Source organism: Amblyomma mixtum, chromosome 1, assembly GCF_055824585.1.
Source record: "Amblyomma mixtum isolate Tamu chromosome 1, ASM5582458v1, whole genome shotgun sequence".
Lineage (NCBI taxonomy): Eukaryota > Metazoa > Arthropoda > Arachnida > Ixodida > Ixodidae > Amblyomma > Amblyomma mixtum.
In genome coordinates this window covers 88,237,964-88,259,476 of record NC_143012.1, presented here as the reverse complement: position 1 = coordinate 88,259,476, position 21,513 = coordinate 88,237,964, and the positions used below count along the sequence as shown (strand labels likewise).

At 47.5% G+C, this 21,513-nt stretch overlaps 1 protein-coding gene across 2 annotated transcripts in view; it reads left to right on the top strand.

Annotated features, from left to right (window-relative positions):
- The window catches only part of LOC149367136 (deubiquitinating protein VCPIP1-like), a 74,886-nt gene that overhangs the window by 35,933 nt on the left and 17,440 nt on the right, over positions 1-21,513 (top strand). For both annotated transcript variants that reach the window (XM_089554345.1, XM_089554351.1), the window contains exons 8-12: positions 10,261-10,404; positions 14,255-14,388; positions 16,490-16,695; positions 17,989-18,237; positions 20,344-20,563. In XM_089554345.1, coding sequence (XP_089410471.1) covers positions 10,261-10,404; positions 14,255-14,388; positions 16,490-16,695; positions 17,989-18,237; positions 20,344-20,563 — 953 coding nt within the window. The remainder of the gene's footprint in view (positions 1-10,260; positions 10,405-14,254; positions 14,389-16,489; positions 16,696-17,988; positions 18,238-20,343; positions 20,564-21,513) is intronic.

The window sequence follows — 21,513 nt, the reverse complement described above, 5'->3', positions numbered from 1 at the left end:
GCAGTGTTTTCCGAATGCTGAAATGAACTTGGCGTTCTGCAGCTAGTCGTACTGGTTGCAGTGATTGCAACCGAAGCGAGCGTTGTTATACGACGCTGTTTCTGTTACGTATCCATCACCGATTTTGATCGCGCTTCGTGTAGGTACTGTGCTTCGAAACTGCTGTGTGTGCGACGTGACGCGATCCTGGCTGCGCGGCCGTCGAACTGTTTTCTTCCGCGACAACAACAGCGTCGCCATTCTTCGGCGTGTTGCTGCTTCATACGGTACATTTTGTGATTATGGATGCTCGGGTTACGACGTGCGAAAACATCGGTGTGTAGTGCAGTGGTCTCTTGTGGAGCGTCGTTTTTTTTTATTTCCTGCCTGCTGTGTGGACCTATGTCTGCAAAAATATTTGCATGAAGAATTGGTGACAATACAAACTTCTCTGCATGATGGTGGGCTGAGCCAGAGGAGTAGTTCTCGGTTTAGGTTGTGACATGGTGCACTCCGTTTAAAAAGTGCTATAGCATTGTGGGCTGCGGAGAGGCATCTGTGAGCCTATAATGTAAGCTTGCGACTCTGTTCTTTATTGTTAAGCAGCTTAATTTATTTTGTGCAATGAGTAATCTGAGCCAGGATGTGAGTCGCCGAGCACTGACAATGCTTTTGACACCAGAAAAAGAAGTGCTTTGGCATCCAGAAAATGTTTGAGCAGGAGGAGTCGCTGGGCCTGGCAGTTTATGGGTTAACACAAAACTCTCTGCACACAGTGCGACAAGCAGTATGATGGCAGTTACGGTGTGTAAAAAAAGCATATGATTCAGGCTGTGCTTGACTTATCTACTCAAATTCAAGAAGTCTTAACAGTCTTTGCACTCTGCACAATTATGCGACAAAGAGCTGTATTTATTTTCACTCTGTCCACTGTGTTATGAGCGAGTTTTCATGTTATTGAGGTGTGAGTGCATTGAAAAAGTTTTGCCCCCAGAAATACTGTCCATAATTTGAATCCATAATGGGGTCTGTATTAACGAGGCATGACTGTATAAATGAAATTATAGTTATTTTTAGTCCTGATGACGACACAAGTTATTCAGCTGTGTTATTTGCCTAGACGACTTATGAAGTAAATTTGCCATTGCAAATTATGAAAGCTGATTAAAGTATGGCACAGCAGTTTGGTGGTTGTAGAGTAACAATTGGCTTTACCTGACACCACTTTGAAACAGTGGATAGGAAAACAAGGCCTGTGGAGATAGTGAAACTACAAAGAACGAAGACGACAGGAAAGAGCATCACCACCACCGCACCCAGTAGCCATTCTTGTTCTGTCATTCTCATCCTTAGTACATCGTCGACATGCCGTCTTTCCAGCAGTTTACCCGACAGCACACTTAAGCCCTGTGAATCTTGGAGAATGCAACAGCTGGACAGGACACAGTGTGCACATATATCTTGTGCATGCCATGAAGATAGCCTCCGGTCTCATCATAGCTTAGCCCCTGTATGTGTCTTGCCAATCATCACCCAGCACCTATGACCCAATTTGTGCCGTTGGCATGTGCGCCCAATTGTAAACATAATTTATACTCTTGTGGTGCTATAATGTTATGGCCAATTAAGTTGTTTCATCCAAATTGGCAAGGCTTTAGAAAGCATTCCTGCGATAGCCAACTTGCTCTCATTCTCCCTCAACGGCAACATCCCCCGTAATGCTTTTTTTTCTGGGCTTTGAAAGAGCGTGTGATAAAATCCCTCATTTATATAAATTAGGCGTAATTTCTCATGCTATAACTTGAATCCAGTTGCTATAAACTGATTCCAAGCTTTAACAGCCAGCCGTCAACAGAATTCCCATACTAATTCTTACGCGTCCTGCTTTTTTCCTGTAATCTCGGGTGTCCCCAAGGCATTGCCCTTGGGCCCGAGGTTTTATTAAATACAATATGAGCTTCCTTTCAGTGTTTCCTAACGTGCCTTCATTGACGACTATGGAGTCTGCCCTCTGCAATCAATAACAGTATTTGAGTTCTCAGAACAATATTTCGGATGCTCTCGACTAGCCTGTTTGCTAATGTTATTAAGAATGCACTAACGTTTTTTTACTTTCAGGATAACTACATCTTGCCTACTTAAGGCCTTACTGAGAAAGGCATATTCACTGCATACTGAAAAAAAAATTGGTTTTTGAGGAAAGGAAATGACGTAGTAACTGTCACGTATCTCGGTGGATACCCGAACTGGCTGACAATGTAACATGGTCTCACCTAACAATCCTTCATCATCATCATCATCATTTATTGACCCTTAAAGACCCCTGGAGGGGTATAAACATAGGGGGGGGGGGGGGCGGGGGGCAACATCGAAACAAGTAATGACATTATTAGGTAAAAAAAAATATACAGTGAAACAGTAAAAAAAACAGTGATAAAAAAGAATACTGTGAAACATTCGTTGCTTGGGGAAGAGAAAAAAAGAAATACACGTTTATAAATCAGGCAGACAGGTGCAGTAGTAGATCAAACAATCATAACATCAAAATAAAATGCAAAGGCAACAGTTACCCACATTGGGATTTCAAGTGAAATGACAGCAATTGGTGGAATTTAAGAGCATCGCGTTCAGTGACAATACATTCGAGTAGTGAATTCCATTCTTCAATGGAAAGAGGCAGAAATGACTTGTTAAATGCGTTTGAGGAGCCATGGAGTCTTAGGATGCTCATGGAGTTGAAAAGACGGCGTGATGTTCGGAGGGGAGGGAGCAGAAGGGAGTCTCGAAGTGAGGGAAAACAATAGTACAATTTATGCAATAAAGATAAACGGGCAATTTTACGCCTATGCGCGAGAGGCTCGATGTTGGCAGATAATTTTATTTTGGTAATGCTAGAGCGGGTGTCATAGTTGGAGGAAATAAAGCGGGCTGCACGGTTTTGGACGGCTTCTAGGCTGGCTATTAAGTAGGCTTGATGTAGGTTCCATATTGGGGATGCAAATTGAAGTTTGCTACGGATGAAAGTTTTGTAGGCTTGGCTGCGAATGGAAGAAGGGGAGAAACTGAGGTGACGTCTGATAAAGCCGAGTGTTTTCGATGCATCAGCAGCAATCTTCGTGATGTGCTCGGACCAAGTGAGGTTGCTCGTGATATGGATTCCAAGATACCAGTATGATTCGGCTTTAGTGAGGATGGTTGAACTGAGTGAATACGTGTAATCGATATTAGTGCACTTGCGTGATACCTGCATGTATTTGCATTTTGTTACATTGAGCGTCATTAGCCATGTGGAACACCGGCTTTCAATCCTGTTTAGGTCGCTTTGGAGCAATTCCTGATACAACTACCTTATACAGTAGAACCCCGCTGTTACGTTCCTCACTGCTGCGTTTTCCCGGCTGTTACGTCGCTTTCTTCCGGTCCCGGCATAGCTTCCATAGGATCCAATGTATTGGGAACCCCGCTGTTACGTTGTAGCCGAGGAAACGATCCCGCATGATACGTCGCAACCGGGCTCCCCGAACCCGCCCGGGCAGTGCGCGCCAAGCGCCATTTTGATTTTTGACGAGTCTTGGCCAGGCTTGGCTACGGAACTGGCTGCAAGAAGCCGCACGCGAGTTGGAGAGGCCGCCACTAGATCGCTATCTGCCTCGCGAACGCTGAATGCCGCGATCTTTATCTTGGGAGGTGGTGACGAGGAGGCGCGCGGCTGCGGTCGCTTATCTGTTTTTCTCAGCCAGCGTCGGCTTCGGCGGAGGCAGTTGTTGACGCGCGTCTTTTCTTTTCTTTCACTCTTTCTTTTTATCTTTTATTTTAACTCTCCTCTATCTGCAAGAGACAGCGGTGGTGGCTGGGCTGGGGAGTCAGTCGGCAGGCCCGTGCAATTTCCTTTTCATCCTTCTCTCAGTCGCAACAACCTCTTTATCGTGTTTTGATGGCGTGATAGCGTTGCATAAGCGGAAGGCGCTTCCCCTTGAGGAAAAGCTGGACGTACTAAACGCAGTCGACAGACAGTCAGGGCGGCCTACGCGGAACAGCGCGGCGAGCAGCCTACGAACATTTCAGTGCTTGACGCTGTGCACAACGTCGCTTCAGCGTGGACTGCAGTGAACGCATGAACTGCACAGCACTGCTCCGTGCGGTGTGGCCGCACCGCAAAGCGACGCTGACAGCAATGCGGCCTTTGCTATTGAGAAACGCGTTGTTCTTTCCAGCGAGCGAAAGGAACTGCAATCCACCATTCTCGATTTTTTAAAGTTCTAGGGTCAATTTGCGGAAAAAAATTGTTTCAAGTCAAAGCTGCACTGTTTTCATTAATTTTCGGTGCTTTCCTCACTGTTGCGTTTTCCCGGCTGTTACGTTTTTTTTTCCCGGTCCGGTGGAAAACGTATGAACGGGGTTCTACTGTACAACTTATACAACTACCCACAGCCCAGGATATTTACACCATAGCATGTCCTTATCACCGTCTTCCATGTTGCTTGCATTCAAAACTCCTGTGCGGCATCAGCAGAATATTGTTATGCCACATGGCATAAATCTAATTCTTCTCAGATCCTGGGATGAATTCAGAACTGAGCTGCTTGTTTTATTCTCTCAGACTATTGTAGAAGCTCCAGCGTCACAGCACAAAATATGAATCTTCTAATTTCTTCATCTCATGTAGAAACTGCAGGTTTTTTTTGCTCTTTACTGTCACATAACCAACTAATCTTTTCCTGCTCATGGTTCCTTCTGCACTAGCTGCACAAGCACCGTCCCTTCCTTAGCTTATGCCATTGCATTTCAAGATTCAATTTTGTTTTTGCCACGAAAGGCTAGAATGGTCTTCCATCTCGCAAGGCTATGCTTGCTAACCTCTTGTCCTTCGAACTGGTCACTGTAGAAATCCATGCAGTTAATGACAATGCAAGTCCAATATTTTGGAGGAATCCCCCAGTGTGGAGAACGTTTGTAATAAGGGAGTAATTCATTATCACCCACCCAAGCGTAGCCATACGGCTACAAAAGAAAGCTACTCAGGTTCCACAGAAACTTTGTAGTTAGAGGAAAAGTTACCCTAGTCTGGGGTTCGAACCCGGGACTACTGCCTCACCGGGGCAGTTGCCCTACCAAGTGCGCGAACCGGGATGGCTAGCATATGATGGGGCGAGCTCGAAATGGGAGCAGTGTTGGTCCAATATTTTAGACGAATCCCTCAAGGTTGAAATGATTTCTAATAAGGCAGTCATTACTCATTGGCATCCACCCAAGCACGGCCATACGGCTACAAAAAGAGCTACAAAGCTTTTCTTTGCAGCTGTATGGCTGCGCTTGGATGCTAATGAGTAATTATTCCCTTATTAGTACATTGCAAACTCATCAAGCTCCTACTTGCCTCACCATGTCAAAGTTCACCATTCAGGTATTGCCACTTAGGACCGTTGAGGTATAATAAATATTAAAATAAATTGATCTAATAAAGTGCCTACTGACTCGTTCACTCGGGCAAACGAATAAAATGCTCTATTATGCATAATGTGGTCATCGAGAACTTTCCTCTATTTCAGGTAATATCACGGCATATAAATATGTCCTTTGCACAGCTGCTTTTAGAAATGTTATCCTTTACTATGATACATGTAATGCCCCTCTGCTAAAGTTTTAACCAGAGGCTGGCAGTGTTCCAAATAAATAAATATATGCGCACACTAGTTGCATTCAGGCTAACTTGCGCACTGTGCACACGAATCCTCTATCGGGCCGAACACACTGAGTGGAACAAGCCAGGCTGCAGTACAAGCTGCTAACAACCGTCATAATTACTAAATCACATTTTTCAAATAGCTAAGGTTATATATTTTAAATTATTAGTGAGTTATTCAAAATAGCACACAGCAGTGGTTTTACATTTGTGATAGAAAAAAAATTGGCCAGGGGAAGGCGCAAAAAAGGACGATCACGAGATGGTTTGGTTGGTTTATGGGGTTTAACGTCCCAAAGCGACTAAGGCTATGAGAGACGCCGTAGTGGAGGGCTCCGGAAATTTCGACCACCTGGGGTTCTTTACCGTGCACTGACATCGCACAGTACACGGGCCTCGAATTTCTCCTCCAAAGAAATTCAGCCGCCGCGACCGGGATCGAACCCGCGTCTTTCGGGCCAGCAGCCGAGCACCATAGCCACTGAGCCACCGCGGCGGCCTGCGATCACGAGAGAAGAGACAGGATGGGACGAGCGTTTCCCTAGCAGTGCACAGTAGTTGTCACTGTAATATGTAAACAGGCTTCCTCCCTGCAGACAGTTACTGCAAAAGAGATATGCGTATAACAACGGTCGCTTCGGTCGCGATCACTGCAACCAGTACGACTAGCTGCACAACGCCAAATTCATTTCAGCATTCGGAACACACTGCATGCGTAGTGAGCCTTCGCACGTGCGCACTTCTCTGCCTCGGCGGAGAAGCACTTGCTCCGACCGCAACCACTTTCACTTCTCGGACACTGTCACTGTGCTGTGTAGCTTATGCTGCACGCACAGGAAATTCACCATGAGCAGCCTCCTTTCTCCAAGGTGAGCAGCTGTTACTCGGCGCTGTCCGTGGTGATCCTCACAGGAATTATAAACGCTTGCAACACGGCCACAAACGCTTCGTTACATCGCCACCGCGTACGTCCTACGAATGCAATACGCATATCTAGCATCCAACCGCGCGGCTTGCAAAGCACCTTGGAATCGGCGCACTTTAACCATTCAGAGGCAAGTATCCTGGATCCTGCTAGGCGGTTTGCACTGGTCTTGGAACCACTTGCGTACAACTGCCCGAAAACACCGTGATACAGTGCTCTAGAACCTGTAACCATGGCACTCTACCGTGACTTGCCGCGACGACCTTTAAAGCGGCCATTTTGACTGTTGACAAAAGGCACGTCATGTCACGTGATTGCAATCTAGTCACGTGACCAAACTAAACGTTCAAATCTAGTTTCTCAAAGATTCATTATATTTTGTATGCATATGAAACGTTTGTGTATGTAGTTCTTTAGAACAGCCATTTACTTTTAATGCTTGCGTACTAATTGGAGCGGAAGTGACGTGCACAGTACAGCGAGCCATTGAGCAGTGGCCTGGCTGGGCTTGCGCTGAAAAATGATCACGCAACCGGGACGGCAAGCTTATGGTAGGGCGAGAGCGAATTGATCTATAACTCGAAGTGGGAACAGTGTTGGTCAAATATTTAGGGGAATCCCCCATTTGCCTTTTGCATTTCCATTTCCATTGCCTTTTCCATTTGCCTTTTGCATGCGGTTGATTGGAGTCTTTGCTGTCAACCTACGCGGTGTGGCACAGGATGGTAATTCAGAAATGTTGTCCATTTCTAACGCTTCAAGACAAGATTGAAAGTGCGCTGAAGTAGACGCCAATGTGTTATTCAAACAGGATATCACCAAAAAGCACAGCACACTCATTAGCTTGGCAGTATGTGACTCGTGCTCGAAAGGCTGGAAAATTGGGCAATGTACGTGCAGCCGTCCAGGCGACTTTAGCTTTTGGACCTTAACGGCCGTGCAACCTTGTGACTGGCAAGTGTGAAATTGCGAGTCGCGGAGGTTGTGTGTTGTTCTGGCCAAAAAAAACGGGAGTCGACGGATGGTAGCATGCTGCTCAACATTCCAACTGTGCGACCATGCTCTCGTGCAAATGCATGGCCTTCGCGCTTCTGGTGCAGTCCTCCGCTGCACAAGTTCATGCTTGCCTCTTCAGTTCTGAAGACTAAGAGGCCTTCCGCTAAGCTCGGGCTTTAGAATAGAAGGTGTTGGCCATTGCCTTCTGGCAAAAAAAAATTCAGAAGGCGATGACTGAATAATTCAGAACAATAAAATGGGTAATCTCGCTACCAGACTGTTTCCCAAAATGCACTGTACCACAAGTTCTTTTCTTTTTTGTTTGGTTAATTCAAACTTTGTCAGCATCCCCGTGGTGTTAGAATTAACGAGCTTTTACTGTGTGAAGGTATAAAGATTTTTATTATGAGGGGTATATTTACAGTCTCCGACCGATGCTTCGGACTTGGTGGGAACCGGAAAAGGCTCCAAATAATTGGAGCAGTCCAATAAATCCGTGAACATTTAAAAATCGCTTTCTGTGAAAAAAATCCTCTGCTTTAAAAATTGCAAACTTTGCTGCTTCCCATGTTCTGCTTACCATAGTAGTCCTTAGTAATCTGCTATTCGCTGATGACATTGCCTCGCTAAGTCACTCAGGCGATGAACTGCAAAGCATGATCAGAGAGCTAGACAGGCAGAGCAGTAAGTCTAGATATTAACATGCAGAAAACCAAAGTGATATTCAACAGTCTAGCAAGGGAACAGCAGTTCGCCATTGGTAGCGAGGCGTTGGATGTGGTAAAGGAATATGTCTGCTTAGGGCAGGTGCTGACCGCTGATCCGGATCATGAGAGGGAAATAACTAGAAGAATAAGAATGGGGTGGAGCACATTTGGCCGGTTCTCTCAGATCATGAATGGCAGTTTACCAATATCCCTCAGGAGAAAAGTATACAACAGCTGTATCCTAGCGGTACTCACCCATGGGGCAGAAACGTGGAGGCTAACAAAGTGGGTTCAGTTTAAGTTAAGGACAACGCAGCGAGCTATGGAAAGAGAAAAATTATGGGTGTAACGTTAAGAGATCAAAAGCGGGCGTAGTGGGTGAGGGAACAAACGCGGGTTCATGACATCCTAGTCCCAATCAAGAGGAAGAAGTGGGCTTAGGACGAGCATGTAATGAGAAGGCAAGATAACTGTTTGTCCTTAACTGAGTGGGTAGCATTGGGTGGCAAGAAGTTAGGTAGGCAGATGAGATTGAAGGTGCACTAAAGAGGAATCTGAACTCGTCTTTTTACCACGGGAACTCGGCCTACACGTTCCGAGCATTCTTAGAAACTTCGAATTATTGCCCTGTGCGGCCGATTTCCCTAATTTAAATCGGATTAAACGTCCCAGTTCCTGCCTTTTTTCGAACTTGTCGCAGATGGTTGGAGGAGTTAGGCAACCTTTCAGCCAGCCCCGGGGTGGCTTGCCGCTCTGCCATCAGCGGAGTGATACGTAGTGATTGGAGAAAGCAAAGAGTCCAAGCGTATTGTTATTTCTATGGGCCTATTTAGCAGCTAAGTAGTCTCTGACAGTATCTATTTATTCATGGAAACCTAAAAAAAGAAAATAAAAGCGAAAGTGCCGCCGCGGTGGCTCAGTGGCTATGGTGCTCGGCTGCTGACCCAAAAGACGCGGGTTCGATCCCGGCCGCGGCGGCTGGAATTTCATTGGAGGAGAAATTCTAGAGACCCGTGTACTGTGCGATGTCAGTGCACGTTAAAGAACCCCAGGTGGTCGAAATTTCCGGAGCCCTCCACTACGGCGTCTCTCATAGCCTTAGTCGCTTTGGGACGTTAAACCCCACACAACCAAACACAACCAAACTAAAAGCGAAAGCAAAGCAGTCACGTGACTGCCTGACAGGCACTCCATGCGCTAGTTGACTCCTCCTACTGTCAGTGGCGAGTTCAAGAAAAGGCGAAAGCCGGGACGTTTAGTATGATTTAAATTAGGGAAATCAGCCGCACAGGACAATAATTCGAAGTTTCCAAGAATGCTCTGAACGTGTAGATTGAGTTCCCGCGGTAACAAGACTAGTTCAGATTCCTCTTTAGTGCACCTTTAAGAAGTTTGCGCAGATAGGGTGGGTGCAACTGACCCAGGACAGGGTTAACTGGAGAGATACGGGAGAAGCCTTTGTCCTGCGGTGGGCGTAATGAGGCTGATGATGATGATGGTGTTCTGCTTGCAGCTAGTAATGAGGGTATCTGAATCGCAGTCGTGCTTTCATCATGTCTGCACCATCTCATGTCATGATACCAGACACTGCAACGCGGCCACAGGCCATACCGCGAACGAATGCACACGCACCGTGCAAAGCAAACGGTTTGTTTCCACGTGGGAACATGCTTGGGAAAACCGAGAGGTAACCCGCGGAAGCAACAAGCGAAAAATGATTTTTCTAATCCCCCCCCATTTTTCTGATGAGTGAGTGATCTATCAGTCGTGATGTAGATAACACCGTGAGCACAGGCTTTGTGCCGGACTTCGTCTTTTGTGTCCCAATTTGGTCCCAGCACATGTTCTTGGCAGCCATTGCATTTAACCATCCTCAGCGAGTAACTAGACATGCTGAATGAGAGAAGACCTGTTTCCGACCATGAATTTGCGTTGTGTTGTTTGTTTTTTTGCTGTGTGTGACACCACAGCACCCAGGTACGGCACCTCCGGGGTGATGGCACCCTGGAACTGCGCAATGGCGACCGCACGCGCACGCCCTCCAATTCCAAGTACTGCAGCTGCGGTTTCAAGCACTTCTGGGATGGCAAGGAGTATGACACCCTGCCCCAACAGTGAGTGTTGCATTGAACCCATATCCGCCTGCGTTTTCTTTTAAAATTTTTTACAGATCTAGCTGCGAAGGATCCCCGGCTTCTTCTGCGTAGTAGTCGCGGCCGCCAACATCAAGCGTTAGCACATATTGTCACGTGGTGGTGACTGCAGTGCGGCGAACAGGAAAGCAGCGAGGATGTCTTTGAAACAAAACTCTTTATTTGAACTGACTTGCGCCCGCAAAGAACTGAATCACTTGCCGGCGGTGTAGCAACAAGTGTGCTCGGCGGTCGTCGAACAGAATGCCGGCCGCTCTCGGCCATGGTCTTTTTTTAAAGCTGATTGCGAACTTTTGAGATAAAGCTTGGAAAGTTACTAGAACACTCTGGAACAACGTAGAATCGGCTCCGCCAGGATGCGATTAACCGAGATAAATCTAGGTACGTCTTGCATCACAAACGAAGCGATAAAGCGGTGTGCCGACAGCTTTGAAGAATGAACAAACAAACGCTACAAACATTCGCGGCAATATGCTCTCGGCCTTCCTCCTAACACCTCGAACAAATGACTAGTGGAACTTGGAGACCACAACACGTTCGGGCCTTCTTAGCATCGCAAAAGGCCAGACTCCAACAGACCACCACTGGAAGAGCCATTCTTCAGCATATGGGATACCAGGAGGTTTACGAGACTTTCGATGCAACTTTTCCCCTTTTCCAAAAATAAGAGGACCGATCATGTTGGCTCCGCTCCCGAATCATATGCGCACAAAAATCCACAAAAGCAGACGCGTGGCTAGGGTTGCTCATTTAGGCCCTCTCCTAGAGTCTGCTCTTGAAGCAGGATATGTAGATGTGGCGGCATACCCTGAATTCAGCATCTTCGTCACGGTTGTGGTCAACCAGAACTACCGACTATAATTACGAGTGCCTCCCTCCGAGCTGGGGATTCCGCCACAGTAGAAGCCTCCGCCATTGCCCTCGCCATAGCGATTTGGTGGATAAATCGGCCTGGAAAATTTCTGATCTGAAGCGAGCCTGTCAATATTTTAAGATGAGTTCCAGAAGTGATAGTGGCCCAGCTGATACCGTCAGGCCTTTCAGCCACTCTGCATTGTTCCCATCAGATTATGTGGACCTCAATACACGGAGGGCTTCAACACGAGGCGTCAAACGGTCTCTCTCTCTCGAGTTAACAGACCGAGCGAATTCTTGTGCGTACGACACCCCTCTACCACCTCACTATGGTGGGCGGCTAGAAATCCTCGGATTGAAGTGTGGGACAGAAGGAGCCACGTTCTGGAGGCAGATACGGACCAACACCTTCCCTAACCTGTACTTGTACAAGTTCATCAACCCTTCCAGATCCAAACCGAACCAAACTTTCCAGATACCCCCCACCTATCCCTGGTGTGGCGGTTAGCCCAGGCTGTTTCACATCCCTCAAGAGAAAAGTATACAACAGCTGTATCTCACCTGTTCTCACCTACGGGGCAGAAACGTGGGGGCTAACAAAGAGGGTCCAGCTTAAGTTAAGAACAACGCAGCGAGCTGTGGAAAGGAAAATGATAGGTGTAACGTTAGAGATTGGAAGAGGGCGGAGTGGGTGAGGGAACAAACGCGGGTTAATGACATCCTATTTGAAATCAACAGGAAGAAATGGGCTTGGGCAGGGCATGTAATGTGAAGGCAAGACGCTGGTCCTTAAGGGTAACGGAGTGGATTCCCAGAGGAGGCAAGCGTAACAGGGGGCGGCACAAAGTTAGGTGGGCGGATGAGATTAAGCAGTTTGCGGGGATATGGTGGCCGCAACTGGCGAAGGACAGGGTTAATTGGAGAGACATGGGAGAGTAGGGGTGTGCGAATAGTGGTTTTTTGATTCGAAGCGAATAGCAATTTTCTTCGAATAATTTCGAAGCGAATAGTTCGAATAGTACTCCTGGCACTAAAAAAAGGCTGAATGACAGTAGGCATTTCCAAAACCATTTTCCTAACACACGATGCCATTACATACTGCACTGAGGCTTTATTTAAAACCATGCTTCAAAATTTTAAGAGAGCACCTAAAGTGAGTTGAGAACAATTTTTACCGGTTTGGTAATGAAAAGTTATAACACATAAAAATACCGCCTGCTTTCTAATAAGAAATTAGAGATAAAATACAAAAAATGACAGTATAACAGAACGGTGCCAGTAGTACAACCAATAACTGAAACCATAGGAGTAACTGCCCTACACTGTAACAAGAGCACTGAGAACAATAATGAAAAAAAAGACATTCTGCACTACCAGTGACCAGTGGTCGAACGGGTCGAATGTCCAACAATGAGCTAGGCAATCACGTTCGGTGCACCCACTTGCGTTGCCTGCGTTTCTATAGTTTAGGATCCTCACTTCTTGGCTTGGATTGCACCTTCTTTTCGGTTACGCCGATGGGACTGCTGCGTCCAAAGATGCTAAAATGGAACATAGGCTGACCGGACCTCCTAGCAGCACTGGCAGCATCGCACCATCGCCTATCCACAGCTCCCACAGCACCGATAGGTTGGCCATACTGTCGGGGACAGAGCGTTCAGGACGTGCCACCCATGCCTCAGATGCATCGCCATCACCTTGCGGCCGGAGATTGGCGCGTCTATTTCGCTATCCGAGGGGTGCTCGTATGGAAACGTCGGCTCTGCTCTGTCTCCCTCGGGTTTAGTGCGGCAAACTGGCGCTCTTCCCGGCCTATGCCGTCACCCTGACAAGGCGTGTCGCACGATGCATTTTTTTTTTTTTTGCATTTCACTAGCAGCTCGCGCCTGCTGTTTGCCGGAGCGTTGCTTCGCTTATCAAGCTGAAGGATCGGAACATCGGGTTTATCTTCGCATCGTGTTTATCTTGGCTGCGTGTTTATCTTCGCATCTGTCCTATCAGATAATCTTTTCTGCAGCTCTATTGGAAAAAAAAGGGGGGGGGGGGGGGGGTGAGCGCGGCCAAGCGATGCCCGCGTTCGAATACTTGCGGCGTCCGAGCTCATCGATAGCGTCACCACCGCCAGCCAGATTATATAAAGGGTTCACTGACAATAAACTGAGGCTTCTTGTTTTGAAGCTTAGACGACTGTCGGCTGTGTTCTTCCTTCATTGCGTCTGCCTCGACACGGTGGCAGCGACGCGGCTTATGGCAGCCTTAGTGCGGAGGTTCGAAGACGGCCAGAACGCAGGATCTTTCGCAAGAGCGCGTCGCCCTCACTTTTCTTTCGTTTGTCGCTGGGTTCGGACCCCGGCCTGATCGTGATTTGCGTATTGACTGACCCCCGAGCGTTGAAAGCGCGATTAAAAAAAGCCATCTATGCGGCAATACTCTGAACCGAAACCACATAAAGCAAGCGGGCAAGCGTCTCAGTAACACTATTCGCGCGAGACGAATACTTCGAAATTTCGAATACCGAGAGTTCGGTTCGAAGCGAATATCGAATACCGTGCTATTCGATCGAATATTCGATATTATCGAATATTCGTACACCCCTATGGGAGAGGCCTTTGCCCTGCAGTGGGCGTGGTCAGGCTGATGATGATGATGATGATATTTCACATTTCATGCAGTTGCATGGGAAAGTTCACTAGATCTTTCAGTGTATCCAACCAGTTTTCAGTTGCATTGTTTTTTTTTCTTTGTGAATTCACACTCTGCCTGTTCAGTATGACCAGGGTGGGAATTGCTTATGACTCTGTGTCACCCCCTCCCCCTTCTCTCTCTCTCTTCCTCTCCCTCCCCCCCCCCGCCTGTTGCCTATTTGTGTACCTCTTTTTTTTTTTCTTCATGTGTTGCTTACACTTGCGTGTAACCTTGTAGCTGAAGCCACACATTTCTTCCGCTCCCTCCCCAGGATCACGGTGTCCCTCGAGTGGAACTCCAAGGTGGTCAAGGACACGGTGTTCTGGTTCCAGCACGAGAGCGACACCTCGCTCAACAGCAACGTGTACACCGTTGCCTCCGAGGTCGTCAACAAGCACTTCCCCGGTGCGTGCCACCACTTGCTTTCTTTCTTTTTTTTTTGTTCTAGAAGGCGAATAATTCGAACCGCACCATGAACGCCTCGAAGTTGCCGTTGTCCGGCTGGAACTCCGGCAGCTTCCCGACAGTTGTGGTCATCCTAGCAGTGGCGCGTGCTCCATTCGGTCCGAAAGCAGCACATAGCTGGGTTCGGGCCACTGTTGAATGCATGAGCGAGCAGCGAAGCTCGTGAACTGGAAATACGCCGCGAGGCTTTTTTTTTCGCTTAGTGGCTGGGGCCCTCCGATTGTCGTTGCGCCCCCCTCTACGTGCACTGAAGAGTTGGGCAAGTTGCAATGCTTACAAGTGGGTCGGGGAAGAAATGCAAGTCAGTGGCGTCCTAGTTGAAATCTAGAAGAAATAGGCACGGGCAGGGTTTGTAATGCAAAGGCAAAATAAACTGTGCCCCCTTAAGGTTGTGGATTGAATTTCAGAGAAGGCAAGCCTACCAGGGCGTGCTGAGAGTCGGGTCGGTGGATGAGATTAGTGTCTTTATGCGGATAAAGTGGCTCCAGCTGGCACAGGACAGGGGAGGGTGAACAGGGATATGGGAGAGACCTTTTTGTTGGCTGTGGCAGTAGCCAGACTGACGACGATGGTGGAAGCCTTCAGTGTTGGCTCACAGTGACACCAGCTTTGCATATGGTGGCTGAGGGGAATATGCAGGTGAAGAGAAAGCAATTAGAGCACAAATTCATGCTAGATTAATCATCTGATGATTGAAGTGTTATGCGTCGCTCAGTTATGTGTTTGCTCAGTTACCGTGCATAACAGAAGGTAGGCTGTCTTTATGACGAAGACAGCACACCTGATTTATCTGCCTTTCTGCCTTTGTGATGATGTACGTTGTCTCCACACTGTACCTCATCACACTACTACACTAACCAGCCCCCAGGCACCAGCTTGTAGACTTTCTGCCTTATTATCTGGGTGCATCAATAAATTATTCTTGTGTGTGTGGTTCATTCAGAATTTATGTACAAATCCAGTTCACAAAATGAGTCAGTTGGTTCCTGTCCTGTTTGCTTCGACAACATTATCTTGTTATCTACATGTTGCCGACCGATTTTTCGTACTTGGCGGGACCCGGAAAATGGTTCGAATAATCGAACAGCCCAAAAAATCGGTGAACTTAAAAAAATACATTTTCTGCGAAAAACCGGCTTTCAGAATCGCGAAATTTGCCGCTCCCCATGTTCTGCCTGCAAGTGATAATATTAGACTCTGTCTGAGTCATAGCCATGCTTTCTTCATGTCAGCAACCTATCGCATCATGATACCAGACAGTTCAACTCTGTCGCGGTCATGCCGCGAATGAATGCACTCGCCGCGCAAAGCAAGAGCATCAGTTTGCATGGAGCAATGACGTTCGCGAAGACCGAGAGGTAACCCATGGGTAACCCAGTGGAAGCTAAGGTGCGAGCGCCTCCGAATGCAGTCCCGCCTCCCCCCGTCTACCGCGTTTGCTGCCCCCCACTGCGGGGTGCGTCGTCCGAGCCATGGTGGACGCTGCAGCTGTTCCGCTGTACCGTTTTCAATGCAATCGCATGCCCTTTGTAGGTCGTCTCGATGGCAGTGGAGAGGATCTCATTGTCTGTAATGGCAACGATGGAGAACAAATAGCCAAGCCTATCCAAGGCAGTCCGATTGCACCCGCCGAGCCAATTCCGTTTAAATCCAGGATGGCGCCTTTCACGGTGGCGGCAAACGGGTTGGTAGTGACAGCGATGCCTGCTCGTGTCTATATTAGCCCAAAATAACGAAATTTCGGTTGAAAAACGATCACCACAATATTGTTGGCACCTATTTTAGTCCGAAAATTCGAACTTTTAGGCTCCGCAAAGTCCGAAATATCGGTCGTGAAAATGTACACTTTCCTATGAGGTGCGTGATGGTTCCTCGGCGAAGTCCGAGTTAATTGGAGTCCGAAATATTGGTCGGCTACTGTATTTGCCAGCGCGATGCCATAACTGAGCTCAGCGTCGGGGAAATCGGAGTGACCGTGTGTGCGTTGCGGCAGATGTGAAGCCGTTGTTCTAAGCTCCCCCGTGACACGCACGGACTGCAGGCGTGTTTGGCTCGGAGCGCCTGCTCCAGCAGGTCGTGGACCAGATCTTGGAGCAGACGCGGTTGCCCGAGGACTCCATGGAGGAGGACCGGTCCGAGGCGGACGGCAGCGATGGAGAGGTGGGCAAGCAGCAGCGCTGCCGGCAGCCTGGACCGCGTGCTCCATCGGACTCCGCCGCCTCCAAGTTCATCATCAAAGGCTACAAGGTAGGGGGCAGTGCTGGATAGAGGCGGCTCGTGTGGCTATTGGGGCTTTCACGGCGGTCGAACAAGCTGCAAGCTGTGTGTTGGATTGTTTCTGCAAATAATTGGTTATGAGGAGGTGTTATGAGGGGGCGGTCAAGAAAAGGAACTTCTCTTTTCTTTTGTTTCATCTTTTTGTCTTTTGTTTGTTTTGTTTTGTCGGCGCTGAACTGCATACATGGCTCAGTGTTTATGATGCTCGGCTGCTGACCCGGCTGCGAACTGTTCGATCCCGGCCGCGGCGATCGCCTTTCGATGCAGGTGAAATTCTAGAGGCCTGTGTACTGTGCGATTCCAGTGCACGTTAAAGAACCCCAGGTGGTCAAAATTTCCGGAGCCCTCCACTACGGCGTCTCTCATAGCCTCAGTCGCTTTGGGATGTTAAAGCCCCCATAAACCAAACTGCATGTGTCAAAAGATGGGGTTTGCAGATTCACTGATTCAAGTGAAATAAAAATTGAAACAATATAAAAAAAATGCTTTCAAATTTGCATTAGGCAGTGTTCAATGAACAGCTAGGCAAAGTGCAGTAAGCATCGTAGCCTCAAATCCTTACCATGCGATTCATTAACGGTTATGAGGATGTTAAGAACGTTTCTTTTATTTAACATATCTTTCTGAAACTTAGCACCTAGGTATATCACTGAATGCCGATTTTGAACACACGTTTACATTTCAGCTATCTCAGCTGGAAGGAAATATATGGCAAAATATGAGGAAGAAATGGGCTTGGGCAGGGCATGTAATGCGAAGGCAAGATAACCACTGGTCTTTGAAGGTAACGGAGTGGATTCCAAGAGAAGGCAAGTGTAGCAGGGGGCGGCAGAAAGTTAGGTGGCCGGATGAGATTGAGAAGTTTGCAGGGATACGGTGGCCGCAACTGGCACAGGACAGGGTTAATTGGGGAGACATGAGAGAGGCCTTTGCCCTGCAGTGGGCGTAGTCAGGCTGATGATGATGATGATCCATCCATCCATCCATTGGAGGAACCAAAGTTTTATTTTCGTACTTGGTTGTAATGCGCAATATATTTTTAGTCGAGTTTTTCTGGAAAAAAGGTGCACGTTAGAATCGAGTAAACATGGTACAACAAACTTTGCAGCTCGTGAAAAGTAATCATTGCGGCGTTCCTGATATGGTGGTGCTTGGATGGGTGCCCCAGAGGATGATAGAGTGGCTGACTGAATGAGCTCTGTTTCAAACTCTCGTTTCGGTCTAAGCTGTGCTGTTCTTGTCCTTGTTTAATCTCTCTTCCAGACCCTCCATAAGGAGGAGCTGGGCGTCAGTGAGACCGAGCGTCGGCTCCTGGAGCGGATACAGGCTCATGGTGCCATGCAGAGGCGGAAGCACCCCAGCGGTTCGCCGGACCGGGACCGCCACCTGTCCGGCGCGTCGGCCGCGTTGCCCATCTCTGTGGTCCCCAACTCCCCTTCCGTCCTGGCACCCCAGCCTTCGTTCGCTGAGCGGCCAAACTTTGTGCGGGTGGTCACCTCTGATGGCCGTCAGGTGAGTCGCTTTTGTGTTAGCTTGGACTGAAACTGTACTCAGCCTCTGAGAATGGGGTGTTGTCTTCGTGCAGCTGCCGAAAACCTGTTAACGGGGAAGCTGTTCTTTGAAAAGAAGTTTTTGTTAATGAAGTCGCAATAATGGAATCTTCTAGAAACATGCATTTTCGCGTGCTGATTCTAAATATGTAATCTAATTTTGAGTAAAACAAGTCCTTGTGTACTTATATAATATGTTATGTAACTTTTTGGTGAGAGCCTTCAATAAGTTTTGCGCCAGGAAACTTGCTAGGACGCATGCCATTGGCTTCTCTTGACATCAAACTATGCAATAAGGGCAAAATTATCTTGCCTATCATAGAAGTTGAGTTACAGGGTTTTGAATTTGCCACTTCACAAACGTGAAGAAAGTGATGATTTCAAAATCCTATAATAGACAGGTTGATAATTTTACCCTTATTGCATAGCTCGATGTCAAGAGAAACCAATGGCGTGCACTCTAACAAGTTCTCTGCAGTATAATTTCTTTTAAATTTTTGGCAAAAGCTACCCAACAGATTGCGTAAGTGCACAAGGACTTGTTGTACATAAAATTCAATTGCGTATTCGGAATCGGCACGTGAAAATGCATGTTCCCCAACGATTTCGCAGTTGTGACTTCATTAATAAGAATTTATTTCTAAGACTACTCGGTTGAGGAATTAACCACAATGAGAACATCGATGTTCTAAACCAAAGAAGGTTTCGCTTTATCTCAAAATGTACTGGATCTGAAACAACTAGGGGTGTGCGAATGTTCGAAATTTAGAATGTGAATTGAATGCGTTTCATGTTCGGTTCATATTCGTATTCGAGAAATTTATATTATATTTGGAATATTTGAATATTTTCAAAAGTTCGCCAGCGGTCGTATACCACATCGCCTTTCATAAATTCGACCATGGCAAAACCATGATATCTCTGGTCAAGTTGGTCGATGACTGAGTTTAAAGTGCCAGGAAAACAATAGAAATGTGTCCTCTTCACTTCCTTCTCTGGCATTTATCACAACTTCACCAGCGCTGCGACGAGGAATGAAGACAGGCATTCACAAGAACAGCGACACGTGCGTTAGCACACCTTCTGTAACCATCCATGAGTGTGAAATTTCGTGTCTGGATTCCTGACTTTCTTTTGTGTGCTTTTTCGCGGGAAGCGCAGGCGCTTTGGGTTGTCAGTTGTGAGCATACAATCTGTGTTATTTCAAATAAACTTTCAGTTGTTAGTAGCGCTTGTCCTTCCTTCTCTGTCCTTGTTCCGCGTCGCAGCGCTGGTGAAGTTGGGAAGATGTACCAACTAGCTTCGATCAGGGTTTTGCTGCGTTTATCACGTGGACCGATGTCACTTGGATTGATCTCATGTGAAATTCCCCAAGTGGGCTTTCCTGCATGACCACATTACAGGTTGCACTGTTATGCTGTGTAACCAAGTAGTGCACATTTCTGTGCTCATCATGTTTTCTTTTATATGGTGCTTAGTCAGTCTAGTGTTTGTTCCTGTTACTAAAGATGGCCATCTGTTGGCCAACTAAGATGGCCAACTAAAGGTGATAAAGATGATAGTAAATGTACATGGACTGCTCAGTTCCATTTGTCAATATTCTGGCCTGTTCATTTGCAACATGCTATGGCCGAGGACAGCAGAGCGAGCTGTGGAAAGGAAAGAACCAGATGTGTCAATGAAACTGAAAGAGGGCAGATTCAGTCAGGGAACAAACAGTATTAGTGATTTCTTGGGTGAAATAAAGAATAATGGGCATGGACAGAGCACATAATGTGAAGGCAAGATAACCATTTGGCAGTGGAGTGGATTCGAAGCGAAAGAAGCGCACCAGGGGGCATCGAGAGTCAGGCGGGGGGGATGGGATTAGGAAGTCTGTGGGGGTAAGGGGGCCATAGCCGGCACAGGACAGGGTTAATTGGAGGGTTATGGGAGAAGCCTTTGTCTTGCAGTTGCGGGCGTGGTTAAGCTGGCAGTATTCACGGTGACAGCCGCACCGTTTATCCCTCATCCAGCTCTTCGTTCTGCCCAGCCATCGTCAAGGTCTAACCTTGCTCGTTGCTTGCAGGGTCAGCTGAGGCCCAGCCCCGCTGGGGTCACCCTGGCTGAGCTGCAGGCGTGGGTGGCCTCTGAGTTTGGCATCCCCGCCGAGCGCCAGCTGCTCAAGAGCGGCATCCCACCCCGGGTCCTGGTGGCGCCCGCTGACGGCGGCGTGCTCGCCCTCGCCCACGGGGACCGGGTCATCGTCGAGGTGGTTGGCGGCGGGGACCAGTCTCCCGGGGCACAGGGTATGTCCCCCCCGGTTTGACACCTGGAGTGCAGTCAAGCCCACTTGTAACGGACCTGACAGTTGCGCAGATCTCGTTCATCCTTTTTGAAGTTCGTAATAATCGGTAATAGGTAATGGCTAATAGAGTCAGGACAACCTAAGACTTCAATCAACCAAATGATCAGGCAGGCTTTCGTAAAGGATACTTGACAATGGACCATACTCACGCTATCAATCAGGTGATAGAGAAATGCGCAGAATGTAACCAGCCCCTATATCTAGCCTTCATTGGTTACGAGAAAGCATTCGACTCAGTAGAAACCTCAGCTGTCATGCAGGCATTGCGGAATCAGGGTGTAGAAGTGTGTTATGTCAAAGTATTGGAAGATATTTATAACGATTGCACAGCTACCATAGTTCTTCATAAAGTCAGCAATAAAATTCCAATGCGGAAAGGTGTCTGCCAGGGAGACACGATCTTGCCAATACTATTCACTGCTTGCTTCCAGGAGGTATTCCGGGGCCTTAAATGGGAACAGTTGGGGATAAGAGTTAATGGAGAATACCTCAGTAATCTACGATTTGCTGATGAAATTGCCTTGCTAAGCCACTCAGGACATGAACTGCAAAGCATGATCAATGAGTTAGAGAGTTAATACAGCAACGAAATGTTCAGTCGGGCGAAAGAGCGTGCATTTCTAAGAGACCCGTTATGAAAGTCCCGTATCAAGGCAGTTTCCAAGCTCTGCAGTGCAGTTATGTGTTCCTCAGCAGGAACCTTGGTATTGACGAGCTCTTCTAGGAGTTGACTATCTTGTGTATAGTGACATAACCTTTCTGTTCAGCTTCCTCTAGATTGCTGTCACTCCGTGGGGGCAGTGTCTGGACTAGGAGTTCGCATCATAAAGAAAAAAAAAAAAATGGGAAGAAAAAAGCTCGTGCGAATGCGTTGGCGGCGCACTTTCTGTA